The 16,639-nt window shown below is 38.5% G+C and overlaps 2 protein-coding genes across 2 annotated transcripts; both read right to left on the reverse strand.

Moving 5' to 3' along the window:
- Positions 1-6,639: 6,639 nt before the first annotated feature.
- Positions 6,640-7,329, reverse strand: LOC113759494. Its single transcript, XM_027302071.1, has 2 exons — positions 6,913-7,329; positions 6,640-6,729 (listed from the first exon to the last, which is right to left on the reverse strand). The coding sequence occupies exons 1-2, from the start codon at positions 7,327-7,329 to the stop codon at positions 6,640-6,642; spliced, it is 507 nt and encodes a 168-aa protein (XP_027157872.1).
- Positions 7,330-15,158: 7,829 nt separating this feature from the next.
- On the reverse strand, positions 15,159-15,848 carry LOC113759496. Its single transcript, XM_027302073.1, has 2 exons — positions 15,432-15,848; positions 15,159-15,248 (listed from the first exon to the last, which is right to left on the reverse strand). The coding sequence occupies exons 1-2, from the start codon at positions 15,846-15,848 to the stop codon at positions 15,159-15,161; spliced, it is 507 nt and encodes a 168-aa protein (XP_027157874.1).
- Positions 15,849-16,639: the final 791 nt, after the last annotated feature.

Below are 16,639 nucleotides of genomic sequence, written 5' to 3' on the forward strand. Positions count from 1 at the left end.
ACACTTGTTGAAGTTCACACAACTGGAAATCTCAAATTTTCTTGCTTAAGAAAATATGGTAGTTTACATTTTCCGAGTGGAAGGATGGCAAAGCATCAGTCAGATAGAATTAAGACGTTCCTTGAAGAATTGAATGATTTCCCAAAATTGCTCCGCAGTAAGCCAATTCAGCTGACAGATGAAGTGACAGAACAGTATCTTGAGGTGAGTATATCTTCAACTGTGGATGAAGTTCTTGAAAGGAGGGATGTATTATTAATCATGCGCGTGGCAAGCTGCTGTCATATATGCTCAATGGACTTGTATGTTTATTGTTGTGCCGTTGAACAAGCAAGCTCTGGTTTATCATGTTAACAACTTATAATTTATTTTTCTCCCTTTAAAAGTTTATGGCTTAGTTAATCTTGTGTATCTATGGTTTAGTTAGAGTTGTCACCATGTCATTTTGTCAAGCTATAGAGTAGAGAACTGTTTACGCCTCTGTCAGGAATATGGAATTGTAGATGCAGCTTCCTTCTTGCTGGAAAGGGTTGGTGATGTTGGAAGTGCTCTTATGCTCATTCTTTCTGGCCTCAATGAAAAATTTATTGTGCTTGAAGCTTCTATTATCAGTTTAGTTTTTCAGTTATTATTCTAAAAACTAGAACAATTAAAAGGGCTGAGTTAGGCAATTGGTATGGTTTTTAGTTAGGTTGTGGGCTGAAATGAAACCAGACCATGACTCCGTTTGTTGAATGGTCTGGGGTAATATTGGTACAGGTCATAAGTAACACAACCATACATAGAGGCATGCACCTGTTTCTATATCAACTCCTTAACTCTCTCTCTCTCTCTCTCTCTCTCACACACACACACACACACAGACACTAGAGTATATTGTCCATCACAGTCTTTCCGGAGTTTCTGTAGCATATTTTGTATTTACTGGGGAGGGGCAGCTTTATACATTCATGGTCCTCATATCAGAAATGACTACCCCAGAAATCAACATGAGATGGCATCTTGATATTTCTGGATTGAAGAGGTCCAATGCCTACCTAATTAACGGTGTCTTTATTTTTTTTGGCTGGCTGATGGCAAGGATTTTGTTGTTTGTTTACATGTTTCACCATGTTTACATTCATTATAGTCAGGTCATCCAGATGCATTCAGTTGGTTATTTTCTAGTATTTGTTGTGCCTTGCGCTCTTTCTATCATGAATTTGATGTGGTTTGGTAAAATTATTAAGGGGCTCATAAAAATGTTAGCAAAGAAGCAGTGAGGAACAGTAATGCTCTGATTTCTTCTATTACCACAGTCAAATTTTTCCCTTGCGTTCCTACTTGTACAAACCTATAGGAGAATGCCCACAGAAAATAGGGAAAGATTAGTTCAACTTTTGTATGTGATCCGTGCAATTCAACTTTGGTTACTTAAGTATGGTGAAGTAGTTTATACATATGTTATGCCATTGTGGATGGGTAATTCCTGTGCTTTTTGGTTCAAATTATCATCTATGTTCTTACCTTAATTATCTTTTATTTCTCCATGCAATTCAGTTTTGGTTACTTAAGTATGGCAAAGTAGTTTATACTTAGGAGTAGTTTGTGATTTGAAGTGTAATTTGAAATGGTTTTCAGAGTATTCTACCTTAGGGCATAAAATAAGATATGGTGAAGAGGACAGGGTGCTTGTTTTTCTTTCTTGAAAAATAAATGTACCTGATAAATCAATAGCCTATCTGATGCCACTGGCTATGAGGTAATTTTTTTTCTCAACAAACATATTATTTTTCATAGTTATGTTTAACTTATTATTTACTTGAATTGATGACGAGTATTTAGAGAAATTTCTAATTTTGTGATGAATTTTAAAAAAATTCTACAAAAGGGGTGATTTTGGCAATGGATTCCGTCCGGGGTCTTCGCATTCGTGAAATGCGAGCTCAGTAATGCGAGGTTAGAATAGAACTCGCATTCGCGGAATGCGAGCTCTACTTATTGAGCTCGCATTCCGCAAATGCGAGCTCTAATATACACTTGGCATAGTTGTATGCACGTCTATTTTTTTTTTTTTTTTGGTATTTTACTTCCTTGCCTTAAGTTGCCTGCAGATGTTTGTATTACAAATATATGGTATACTAAATATATAGTATGCACATTAATTTCTTTGGATTGCTTAAGGGTATATTGTTAATAATAGGGGGTTTAACCATAAATTATAACAATTATGAAGTAATATATATTAGAAAATTAACACAATTATGAATTTTTTTTTTGTAAAATTCAAATTTAATTTATAAGAAATGAAATAGGCAGTAAGCATTTACAAACGGAAAACAAAATCTTACAACAACTCTAGGACTCTACACCTTATGAAAAAAAAACTAGTTCTCTATACCTCAGAGAAGCTAAACAATCCTACAAATAAACTGCAAAATAAATCACAATAACGCAAATTATGTTAAGCTAATAAATACTACTGTGCAACAAAATTTTTGTCTTTGTCCCGCGTGAAACTACAAAGTCAAGAAATCTGCCTAAACATTTTGTTAGCATTTTTCCAAAAGCAGAAGATGGAAAATTGCCCATTTGTACTGGGGAATTCGTGATCTTTTCCTCATTCTAGTCTACTTACAATTCTTGGAAAAAGGAATACTCACATCTCAAACAACAGCCTGTTCATCTGCAGCGTCCCGCAAAATTCTAGAAAGTAGGTGGCAATATTAATTACATTTCAAAATTGACTGTTGCGATAACTAATTCGATGGCGCTCCTTAGTGGGAGCTCGGTGTCGCTGAGCTCGCATTCCGCGAATGCGAGCTCACTTGAGCTGACCTCGCATTCGCAAAATGCGAGGTCAGTGAGCTCGCATTCCACGAATGCGAAGACCCCTTTTGTAGAACAAGCTCCAAAAACCGCCCCCGTTGTAGAATTCCTTTTTTTTCCATCATAAACTAAGAATTCACCCCGAGTATTTACTTTGTTAGATTTGAAGCAATACTGAATTCTTGAAGCTAGGAGGGAGTGTTAAAAATAGAGTGGCAATGAAGATTATCGAAGAGGTGACTTAATTGTTTTCTTTAATTTGCTGCTTTTAAAGTTCTCTTATTTGACTTTGAAAGTTTTGAACTTTGGATCTTTCATTACAGAAATTTGTGCTCTCTAAGCTTAGCATATGTTGTTCTGAAATATTTAAGTGATTTGAGTTTTTGTACGATATGATGGTGTTATTGAGATAATGTGTTTGAGCACAAGCTAGGATAGTGATGAGTTCTGACCTTGGATGGTAGCTATTAAGTCTTGCAATTTACAGTATTTACTGCTTTAACAAGCATTTACATGGCAATGCCAATGCTTTTCAGTAGCTTTTACTTGTTTTTGTGATTGGAGTAAATTGGGTATATGGATTTTGATAATGTTAATATTGTTTATGCAGTACCACTCCATGTATTCATCCTCTAGTGGTTTGGAGAAATGGGTTGTAAAGATTGAGCAACCCATAGACATCTTTCTCACGATACCCATTGCATCAGTTTCTCTTATATAAATGAGGTACACATTGCCTCAGTTTCTCCTATATGAATGGATAGCTCGACACCTTGTATCGTGATTGACATTACTTTGGTTATCATACTTGACATGTTGTATCCTCTGCTATTCATTACTTTGGATTGTTTTGGTTTAGTTCAGTTTAGTTTATTTGAATGTTTAGCTAAGCAAGCGAATCAAAGTTGCTTTTCCTTTAGTGTTGTGCTTGTAGTCTTATCAATTGGTTATATTGTTCATAGCAGTACTTATAGCAGTGCTTGTTGCATTATCAACTTGTTATATTATTCCTTTGAAGCTGAAGTTTAATAGCACTACTTATTTCTTGAGCTGATTTTGTGCAATAATTCGGGGCTGATTTTGGCTTTATTTGGGGCTGATTTTGAATGTACAGCTTTAATTATTGAGGTTCTTATTGGATTGCATATTTTAGCTAAGCAACCTAAGTATTGTTACTTCTCCTTCAGTGTTTTAATCCTCCCCTTATCTACTTGTTTGACTACTTTATTACAGATAAATTCAAAATTTTGGGAGCTATCTATAGCAATGACTGAAGGACGTTGAAGACAAAGTCGCAATTTCTCATGCAAGGGTCCGCTTGATTTCTTTGGTTTCTTAAAATTAATTCCTTTTGTAAACGTACCTTATGAATAATGTGATATTTGGGCACAATGTTACTTTTATAGACCTTTGTTGGGTAATGTGCACCTCAATATGACATTTGAGTACTTAATATGCTATATTGGCATGTAGCCTAATGCAACAACTACTTTTGATTATCGATTGTTTAGATGACTTCTTTCAATTTATTTTAGATAAATAATTTACCATGCTAATTGTGAGTTTATTGAAATGGAGCTGACAATGTTAAAGATCACTAATGACAAAAAAAGAGCTGTTGCATAACAAGAATAAAAAACTCTTTGTGACAACAAAGCTTGTCACTAACTCCAAACTTCAATGTGACAACAAATATTGTCAATAAGTAGATCATATAAGTGACAACTTCTGACACTTTTCAGTGACAACCTTGATCAATACATCTCTGACAGCATGCTAAGTCGTCAATAAAACTCTTTCATATTGTTGTCACTAATGACAACCATTCACTGACGACTTTTTGTGTTGTCACTATATACTTTTACCGACGGAGATATAGTGACGACTCTGTGACGACTCAAAAATCGTCAATAAAAGTCATTAGTGACAACATTTCTATGTCTTGTGATGACATATTGTTGTCACTGATGACCAAATTTCTTGTAGTGTTATTATTCCTCAACTAGATAAAAGAGCTTAGCCTGATCTCATGCTATTCACAAAGCGACTACTGAATTTCATCGAATGGAATTTGTCCAATGGAAAAGTAAAAAGTTACAAAGCCTTGCCGAAAAAGAAGCCAAGAAAAAAACGGCTGCTCTACGATGAAAAGATGAGACAAAAAGACCTAGTCTATTCCTCTGCTACTTAAAGGTCTTCGCGGCACTTGCTTTCCAATTCCAATTGGTTTCCCCTTCTCCTGTGTTTTCCAAAAGGATTCCTTTTTCTTACTTTCTTAGTTGTTTGTTGCCAAAAGACTTCTTGTTTTAAGGTTTCCTGATCTCACGCATGGTAAAAAGGTATCTTCCAATCAGAATGGTTGTTCCAGGGCTTGGGCCCGCGATCCGGCTTTCTCACGCAGCTCTGTGTTGTCTGGCGTGGGCACGCCAGAGAAGGCCTAGTCTTCTAGAATTTACCCTTTTTTATCACTTTTATCACCAATTGCCTGTAATTAACACAAATACCAATTATGAGCAGAAATCCAATACTTTGCATAATAAACTGCCAAAATTAAGACCAAATAAAATGCATAATTATATCCCTATCAAATTCCCCCACACCAAGACAATGCTTGTCCTCAAGCATTTCAAACTTTAAATACACAACCAAGCGAGCAAACATTTTTGCAGCAGTTGAATTCAAAACAATGGCTATTAATCAAAGCAACTATTGCCAATGTATGATTTAGAGAACTGTCAAGTATTGATGACAAATTTTACGAGATAACTCTCCAACTAGCTTTTAAAACCAATGACTCTTTCAAATCCAGACTAACTAATCTAAGAATAGAAAATATCCAACCAACATTCTTTAATAACTGGTCCAACTATTAAGCAAAATCTCAACATAAAGACTCATGGATCCGCAGGCAATACAATTATTCACATACTTTCATGCTCGTATACTTTTTTTTTTTTCATCATTTTCATTTTTTTTTCTGTTTCTTTTTCCTTTTTTTTTTCTTGAAGGAAGTGCTTAGTCTTGAGCCATTCAAGTCTTTTGACGCGAACTCCGACATCTCTCCAATGAAGGAGCCCGGTTACTCAACTTTAACCGCTTAAAGACCACATACTCATAGTTATCGCTGCTTTTTGACGCGAAAATCGACACTTTAGGTGAAGACCCCCGGTTACTAGTCAATGATAACCAGCGGAGTATAGCCGAATGTTATTCACAAATAAACACCCAAGTAAAATTAAAACCATGCAAGCCTGCTTCATTTCCTTAACATGGAGAACTAAGATTAATAGTTGAACCAGTTCACACAAAAATGTCAGAAAAATATTTACAATGCCTAGAAAAGTTAACCAAAAGAAATTGCAAGAGTCACAAAATCTCAAATATTTACCAGAGAGACATCCTAAAATGTTATCATATCATACTTAACATATTATCATCTAAAACCGTAACAATAGTTAAATTTGAAAATCTAGCCATTGCTTATCAGGGCTAACCATAAAAATCCAAAAGGCATGGTAAAGGTTTTTTTTTTTTTTTTTGCAAAAGGAAAAGCAGTAAGAAGGAAAAGCTAGACTACTCCCCCCACACCTAAAGTCTACATTGTCCTCAATGTAAGAACGAAAAGTTGAAGTCAAGTGAAGGGAGCAAAAAACTTCCCTGAATGAATAAAAACTGCAGCAAAACACCATGGTAGAGGAGGTGTCAGGGACTGGCAGCGTGGAGCCTCTGATGGTAGTGTGGTGTAGCGTTGCTTCAGATGGAAGCGGAAGTCTTCAATCCAAGCCTATGTCCCCAGAGTTTACTAGAGTTGCTGTAAGGCGTGACCACGCCTTATAAGGCAGAGTCTTCTGCCCAAGCATTTCTACGATGTTCAACAGCATCACTTATAGGGCGTGGGCATGCCTTGTAAATCCAAGTCTCCTGCCCAACACCAAAAACACTGGCAATGAAACAAAACAACCAAAAATCAACGAAAAATGAAAGAGGACTATAACAAAAAATGGAGGCCTTGGGTTGCCTCCCAAGAAGCGCCTTTCTTTAACGTCTTTGGCTAGACGACTCCTCAGTGAGCAATTAGGCATAGATATGATCTATCAAGTGTACCTCTTCCACAGTACCAATGTCTGAAACATGAACAAACGGTTTTAAACGATGACCATTAACTGTAAAACTCTTATTAGTCTCTAAACTCTGGATTTCAACCACACCATTGGGAAAAACATTGGCTACCACATATGGTCCAATCCAACGAGATTTTAACTTACCTGGCATGAATTTCAACCGTGAATTGAACAAGAGTACCTTTTGTCCTGGAGAAAAGTGTTTCGCACGCAATAGGCGGTCATGAAACTGCTTGGTACGCTCTTTGTACAAACGTGCATTGTCATATGCTTCAAGACGAATTTCCTCCAACTCCTGGAGTTGGAGCTTTCTCTCTTTGCCATCTCTATCCGCATGCAAATTGCATTGCTTGACTGCCCAGAATGCACGATGCTCAATAGCCACAGGTAAATGACACATCTTACCAAACACCAACCTATATGGGGACATTCCAATGGGCGTTTTATACGCCGTTCGATATGCCCACAAAGCATCATCCAATCGCAAGCTCCAATCCTTACGGTTGGGGTTAACCGTTTTCTCCAATATGCTCTTGATCTCTCAATTAGAGACTTCAGCTTGCCCATTGGTCTGAGGATGATATGTTGTACTCACACGATGGTGCACTCCATATTTTCTCATGAGAGCTGCAATGGTGCGATTGCAGAAATGGGTACCTTGATCACTGATGATGGCTCTCGGCACCCCGAACCTACTAAAAATGTGGGATTTGAGAAATCCTACAACAACTTGAGAATCATTAGTCCGGGTAGCCTTTGCTTCTACCCATTTCGATACATAGTCAACTGCTAACAGAATATACAAAAATCCAAAAGAGCTAGGAAAAGGTCCCATAAAGTCCATACCCCAAACATCAAACACTTCACAAAATAACATAGGCACTTGAGGCATTTCATCCCTATGAGACAAACTTCCAAATTTTTGACATTTTTCACAGCTTTTACAAAATGCATAAGCATCACGAAACAATGTTTCCCAATAAAAGCCACAATCAAGGATTTTTCTAGCAGTTCTCTTAGGTCCAAAATGGCCACCACATGCATAATTATGACAATGAGCAAGGATAGAAGGAGTTTCACTTTCAGGTACACATCTACGAATAATTTGATCAGAGCCTATTTTCCACAGATATGGCTCGTCCCAAATATAGTATCGAGAATCATGGACTATCTTATCTCTCTTACTCTTACTCATGCCAATAGGGAATTTATGACTGACCAAAAAGTTCACAATATCTGCATACCAAGGTTCCTTACCTTTGAGATAGAAAAGATGTTCATCAGGAAATACCTCAGATATGGGAACTGCTTCCTCTTCTCTTATCAACCTACTCAAATGGTCAGCTACTGAATTATCCACCCCTTTCCGATCCTTGATCTCCCAGTCAAATTCTTGCAGCAAGAGCACCCAACGAATGAGTCTTGGCTTGGACTCCCTTTTTGACAAGAGATACTTCAAAGCTGCATGATCAGAGTAAACCGTTACTTTTGACCCCAATAGATATGATCTAAATTTCTCAAAAGCGAAAACAATGGCTAGAAGCTCCTTCTCCGTGGTGGTGTAGTTGCATTGAGCTGGTGTCAATGTTTTTGATGCATAGTATATCACGTGACTACACTTCCCACTTCGTTGTCCAAGCACAGCTCCTACGGCATACTGACTGGCGTCACACATGAGCTCAAAGGATAGCTTCCAGTCTGGGGGTTGGATGATGGGTGCCGTGGTCAACATACCCTTGAGTGTGTCAAAGGACAATTTGCAATCATCTCCAAAGTTGAATGGCACCTCCTTTTGAAGCAGGCGAGACAATGGTTGAGCAATTTTTGAAAAATCTTTTATGAAACGCCTGTAAAAACCTGCATGGCCTAGAAAACTACGAATATCCTTGACATTAGTAGGGTAAGGTAGACTAGTGATCAAATCAATTTTAGCCTTATCTACCTCAATACCCCTTGATGAAACAACATGGCCCAAAACTATGCCTTTCTTAACCATGAAATGACATTTTTCATAATTAAGAACCAAGTTTGTTTCAATGCATCTTTTCAAAACCTTTGTTAAATGGTCTAGGCACTGATCAAAAGAATCACCGTATACTGTAAAATCATCCATGAAAATTTCAATGCAATTATCAATCATATCAGAGAAAATACTCATCATGCATCTTTGAAATGTTCCAGGAGCATTACACAAACCAAAAGGCATACGGCGATATGCAAAAGTTCCAAAAGGGCAGGTAAAGGTGGTTTTGTGTTGGTCCTCTTGAGCAACAATAATTTGATAATATCCAGAGTAACCATCTAAAAAGCAAAAGAAACACTTACCTGCCAATCTCTCAAGCATTTCATCAATAAATGGGAGTGGAAAGTGGTCTTTCCTAGTTGCAGCATTTAACTTCCTAAAATCAATGCACATTCTCCACCCATTTTGCAATCTCATTGGCACTAACTCATTCTTCTCATTTTTCACCAATGTGATTCCAGTCTTCTTGGGAACAACATGGACTGGACTTACCCACTGACTATCAGAAATAGAAAAAATAATTCCTAATTCTAAGAGTTTGAGAATCTCTTTCATCACCACTTCTTTCATTGCGGGATTGAGCTTGCGTTGATGCTCTCTCACGGGTTTTACGTCCGACTCCAAAAGGATGTGATGCATGCAAATGGATGGATTGATGCCTTTGATGTCTGCTAACGTCCATCCAATTGCTGGTTTAAATTCCCGTAAGACCCGTAAGAGCCTCTCTTCTTGCAACGCAGTTAAATCATTGGCAATGATTGCAGGCAAAGTCTTGTTATCTCCCAAGTAAGCATATTTCAAATGCTGGGGCAGTTCCTTCAATTCCACATTAGGTGCCTGTTGAACAGAAGGTAGAATCCTTTCATTAGAAGTGGGTAATGGTAGAAAAGAATTTTCAAACCTGCCTGGAAGCGGATGTAGTGAATGTAAGGACATGATAACTTCTTTGACTTCCTCCTCCTCCATGTCGTCCACTTCCAAATTGGTCTTGCCTTGTTGCAAGACAAAGTCCAACTTGTCCCCCATGAAATTCTGTTCAAAATTCTCTTGCACAATAGTGTTAGTCATGCCAACAAAATTTACAGACTCAGTATCCTCAGGATGCTTCATTGCATCAAAAATATTAAAAGTGACCTTCTCTCCATCAAATTCCACAGATAAAGTCCCTTCATGTACATCTATTTTAGTCCTTGCTGTACTCATGAAGGGTCTACCCAAAAGAATCACTGCTGAATCAGTAGAGTATGCATCATTCATATCAACAATGTAAAAATCCACAGGAAAAATGAATTCATTGACCTTTACTAGAACATCTTCAACTAGGCCCTCAGGGTAGACATTCGACCTGTCAGCTAGTTGAATGATTACCCTAGTTTCTTTGAGGGGTCCTAAATTCAAAACTTTAAAAATTGAGAGAGGCATGACATTTATTGAAGCACCTAAGTCAAGCATGCTTTTTTCAATTCTTTGATTGCCAATTATGCATGGTATAGTAAACATACCTGGATCCTTGCATTTCTGGGGCAACTTCCTTTGAAACATCGCTGAGACATTCTCCCCCACCTTCACCTTGTCATCCAGACTCCACTTATTGCGGTTAGTGCATAAGCCCTTCAAAAATTTAGCATATTTGGGCAATTGCCTAATAGCATCCAATAAAGGAATATTGATCTCCACTTTCCTGAAGGTGTCCAAAATCTCTTGCTCAGATTCTTTCTTTTTGGCTCTTGTAAACCTGCCAGGAAAAGGAGGAATGTCAACTTTCTTTGAGACTTCAGAGGATTGTTTCTCATCTTCCTCTTCCCCCTTCCTGGGCACTTCTTCTTCTTTGGCGTGGGCACGCCTAGGAGACTGTACCTCCTTGCCACTCCGTAATTGCATTGCACTGGCATTCTCCTTGGGATTAGGAATTACTTGAGATGGTAACTTTCCTCTATTGCTATTTTCCAGGTTGCTCATGGAAGTTGCCAATTGAGACATCTGTACTTCCAAATTCCTAATGCTAGCACGAGTCTCTTGTTGAAATCTGTGAGACTCCTGTTGAGATCTTTGAGCCTCTTGCTGTAATTGACTCGTGCTTTGGGCCAGTGACTTCACCATATCTTCAAGAGACATGTTTGAATTGGAAGTGGATGGTTGTTGCACTGGTGGCCGTGGTTGGAAATGTTGTTGAAAGCCAAGGGGTTTTGAAGCATAGCTAAAGTTAGGATGATTTCGCCACCCTGGATTGTAAGTGGGTGCAAAAGGATCATTCCTTCGTGGAGGTGGTCCAGAAAAATCTTCCACTATGTTGGCTTGTTCAGGTGAATCCTCCTGGAGAGTTGGGCACATGTCAGTCATGTGTCCGGGAGCAGCACAGATACCACAAGTCTTCACAGATTGTAATTGCCCCCTTGCCATTTGACGTACCAGAGAGGTAAGCTCAGATAGTTTACCCTCTAAGTCAGAGTGATTCACTTCATTGACCCTTCTTATTGCTCCATCAGCTCTCACTCCAAATTGTTAGGAATTTTCAGCCATGGTGGAGATCAATAACGTGGCTTCGTCTGTGGTCTTGTTAACCAGAGCACCGCCACTGGCTGCATCTAACATGCTCCTATCCATGGGTGATAATCCCTCGTAGAAATATTGTATTAAGAGCTGATCAGGGATTTGATGATGTGGGCAGCTTGCACACAGTTGTTTAAAGCGCTCCCAGTACTCATATAGAACTTCCCCATTTGCCTGCCTAACTCCACATATTTCTTTCCTTATATTGGCGGCTCTAGAGGCAGGGAAAAATTTCTCGAGGAATCTTCTCTTCAATTCTTCCCACGTAGTGATGGATCCAGATGGCAGGTAAAATAACCAATCTTTAGCCTTATCTGCCAAAGAGAAAGGGAAGGCTCTCAACTTGATGTGGTCCTCAGTGACTCCTTGAGGTTTCATTGTGGAGCACACCACATGAAATTCCTTCAAGTGTTTATGTGGGTCTTCACCTGCTCTTTAGCCTTATCTGCCAAAGAGAAAGGGAAGGCTCTCAACTTGATGTGGTCCTCAGTGACTCCTTGAGGTTTCATTGTGGAGCACACCACATGAAATTCCTTCAAGTGTTTATGTGGGTCTTCACCTGCAATACCACGAAAAGTAGGAAGTAAGTGAATAAGACCAGATTTAAGCTCAAATGCCTCTTCCGTGTTAGGAAATGTAATGCATAATGGCTGTTGGTTCACGTTAGGGGTTGCCAACTCCCTCAAAGTCCTTGGAGCTGCCATTGCTACTCGAAGAATATGCACTTCTTTTTCTTCAGATTCACTTGATGAATCACTGGAAATAAACTCTTGCTCAGATTCTGAAGGTGACGTTGAATCTTGTTGCTTACGCAACTTTGCCTCCTTAGTCAACCTTCTTGCAGTCTTCTCGATCTCTGGATCAAATTCTAATTCTCCTGTACGAGAAGATCGAGGCATAAAAAAAATAAAAAAAAGAAAAAATAAATAAAAATAAAAACTAAAACCTGTGCAATAAGTCACTTAAAACACCAGTTCCCCGGCAACGGCGCCAAAATTTGGTGGGTGTCAAACCACCAAAAATAAAATTTATATTAGACCTACTACCAAAACTGAATGAGTATAGTGGTGAGTAGGGTCGTCTCCTCAGGGAACAGGTAGGCAAATCACACAGGAAAATGGGGGGAATTTTTAGCAGTAGTACCAACTAATTAAAAAGGAATAAAAACTGAAATTTAAAGTTGATTAAGATAGCAGGAACCAAACTACACAAATAACAATTAATTAAAACAACCTAGTCAAGGAATTAATCTTGGCACCGAAGCACACAACTGATCACAGATACAAGGGACAATTCATATACTCACGAATAAATTGGTTATAGTGGTCAAACGACGCACCCAACCACCAATCTTTCCTTAATTTTATGGTAGTCAAGAGACGCTCATAAACTACCCTCTTGTGATTAGACAACCCCAGGAATGCTCACAGGATTTAATGTAGCCACAGCATTAGGAATTAGAAAGACCCAATTCTAGATGACAAACACACATGCGGGTTTATTTAGGCTAGATTAATTATCCCCACGATCCAAATTAAACCGCTTGCGAGGCGGTGAAATTGTCTCGTTTGCCACTAATCAAGATACTTAAAGGCGACGCGCCAACATCCTAATTGGCTATCAATTATTTAGACAATCGAATAACAGGCCTAATTATCCAATAAATCTAAACAGTAATAACTCAGGAAAAAATAGAGAATAATCAAATACCCATGAACATATAAATCAAAAATAAAACAATTAAAACGATCTCACAGTTATGGTGCTCCAATCCTTGATTTATTCCTCAACTAGATAAAAGATTCAGCCTTGCCACATAACGACGAAGCAATTCATAGTTTTCATGAAGTTTTTGCTGAACCCAAGACGAAGTGAAAAACAATGCGGCCGCTAAGCGACTAACAATGATAAAGCAAAAGCCGAGAGAAGAAAAGTCCAAGACGAAGATGATCCCTAGTCTGTTGCTGTTTTCTTCTTTTATTCTTGCGCCGCCACCCACGTGCTTTCCCAAGTGGGATTTTTGTTGGAAAAGAATTCCCAAGTTCTTCTTCTTATTTCCCTTATTGAAGTGTTGCCAAAAAGTCCTCTTCCCATTCTATTTCCTAATCCCACGTAAGTTTTAAAGTATGGCTCCAAGGAAAGGCGGTGGCCCCAGGAATAGGACCCGCAATCCGGCTTTTTCATGCAACTCTGCATTGTCTAGCGTGGGCACGCCTTAGAAGCAAGAGTCTTCTGGATTTTGCCTCCCTTTTGTCACTTTCAACACTAATTGCCTGTAATTAACACAAATACTAATTATGAACAGAAATCCAATACTTTGCATACTAAACTGCCAAAATTAAGACCAAACACCCACAAATAAAGTGCATAATTATATTCCTATCAAATTCCCCCACACCAAGACAATGCTTGTCCTCAGGCATTTCAAACTTTAAATACACAACCCAGCGAGCAAACATTTTTGCAACAGTTGGATTCAAAACAATGGCTATTAATCAAAGCAACTATTGCCAATGTATGATTTAGATAACTGTCAAGTACTAATGACAAATTTTACGAGATAACTCTCCAACTAGCTTTTAAAACCAATGATTCTTTCAAATCCCGACTAACTAATCTAAGAATAGAAAATATCCAACCAACATTCTTTAATAACTGGTCTAACTATTAAGCAAAATCTCAACATAAAGACTCATGGATCCGCAGGCAATATAATTATTCACATACTTTCATGCTCGTATACTTTTCCTTTCTTTTTTTTTCTTTTTCATCATTTTCATTTTTTTTTGTTTCTTTTTCCTTTTTTTTTTCTTTTTCTTGAAGGAAGTGCTAAGTCTTGAGCCATTCAAGTCTTTTGACGCGAACTCCGACATCTCTCCAATGAAGGAGCCCGGTTACTCAACTTTAACCGCTTAAAGACCATATACTCATAGTTATCGCTGCTTTTTGACGCGAAAATCGACACTTTAGGTGAAGACCCCCGGTTACTAGTCAATGATAACCAGCGGAGTATAGCCGAATGTTATTCACAAATAAACACCCAAGTAAAATTAAAACCATGCAAGCCTGCTTCATTTCCTTAACATGGAGAACTAAGATTAATAGTTGAACCAGTTCACACAAAAATGTCAGAAAAATATTTACAATGCCTAGAAAAGTTAACCAAAAGAAATTGCAAGAGTCACAAAATCTCAAATATTTACCAGAGAGACATCCTAAAATGTTATCATATCATACTTAACATATTATCATCTAAAACCGTAACAATAGTTAAATTTGAAAATTTAGCCATTGCTTATCAGGGCTAACCATAAAAATCCAAAAGGCATGGTAAAGTTTTTTTTTTTATTTTTTTATTTTTTTGCAAAAGGGAAAGCAGTAAGAAGGAAAAGCTAGACTACTCCCCCCACACCTAAAGTCTACATTGTCCTCAATGTAAGAACGAAAAGTTGAAGTCAAGTGAAGAGAGCAAAAAACTTCCCTGAATGAATAAAAAACTGCAGCAAAACACCATGGTAGGGGAGGTGTCAGGGACTGGCAGCGTGGAGCCTCTGATGGTAGTGTGGTGTAGCGTTGCTTCAGATGGAAGCGGAAGTCTTCAATCCAAGCCTATGTCCCCAGAGTTTACTAGAGTTGCTGTAAGGCGTGACCACGCCTTATAAGGCAGAGTCTTCTGCCCAAGCATTTCTACGATGTTCAACAGCATCACTTATAGGGCGTGGGCATGCCTTGTAAATCCAAGTCTCCTGCCCAACACCAAAAACACTGGCAATGAAACAAAACAACCAAAAATCAACGAAAAATGAAAGAGGACTATAACAAAAAATGGAGGCCTTGGGTTGCCTCCCAAGAAGCGCCTTTCTTTAACGTCTTTGGCTAGACGACTCCTCAGTGAGCAATTAGGCATAGATATGATCTATCAAGTGTACCTCTTCCACAGTACCAATGTCTGAAACATGAACAAACGGTTTTAAACGATGACCATTAACTGTAAAACTCTTATTAGTCTCTAAACTCTGGATTTCAACCACACCATTGGGAAAAACATTGGCTACCACATATGGTCCAATCCAACGAGATTTTAACTTACCTGGCATGAATTTCAACCGTGAATTGAACAAGAGTACCTTTTGTCCTGGAGAAAAGTGTTTCGCACGCAATAGGCGGTCATGAAACTGCTTGGTACGCTCTTTGTACAAACGTGCATTGTCATATGCTTCAAGACGAATTTCCTCCAACTCCTGGAGTTGGAGCTTTCTCTCTTTGCCATCTCTATCCGCATGCAAATTGCATTGCTTGACTGCCCAGAATGCACGATGCTCAATAGCCACAGGTAAATGACACATCTTACCAAACACCAACCTATATGGGGACATTCCAATGGGCGTTTTATACGCCGTTCGATATGCCCACAAAGCATCATCCAATCGCAAGCTCCAATCCTTACGGTTGGGGTTAACCGTTTTCTCCAATATGCTCTTGATCTCTCAATTAGAGACTTCAGCTTGCCCATTGGTCTGAGGATGATATGTTGTACTCACACGATGGTGCACTCCATATTTTCTCATGAGAGCTGCAATGGTGCGATTGCAGAAATGGGTACCTTGATCACTGATGATGGCTCTCGGCACCCCGAACCTACTAAAAATGTGGGATTTGAGAAATCCTACAACAACTTGAGAATCATTAGTCCGGGTAGCCTTTGCTTCTACCCATTTCGATACATAGTCAACTGCTAACAGAATATACAAAAATCCAAAAGAGTTAGGAAAAGGTCCCATAAAGTCCATACCCCAAACATCAAACACTTCACAAAATAACATAGGCACTTGAGGCATTTCATCCCTATGAGACAAACTTCCAAATTTTTGACATTTGTCACAACTTTTACAAAATGTATAAGCATCACGAAACAATGTTTCCCAATAAAAGTCACAATCAAGGATTTTTCTAGCAGTTCTCTTAGGTCCAAAATGGCCACCACATGCATAATTATGACAATGAGCAAGGATAGAAGGAGTTTCACTTTCAGGTACACATCTACGAATAATTTGATCAGAGCCTATTTTCCACAGATATGGCTCGTCCCAAATATAGTATCGAGAATCATGGACTATCTTATCTCTCTTACTCTTAC

This window comes from Coffea eugenioides, chromosome 2 (assembly GCF_003713205.1).
Source record: "Coffea eugenioides isolate CCC68of chromosome 2, Ceug_1.0, whole genome shotgun sequence".
Lineage (NCBI taxonomy): Eukaryota > Viridiplantae > Streptophyta > Magnoliopsida > Gentianales > Rubiaceae > Coffea > Coffea eugenioides.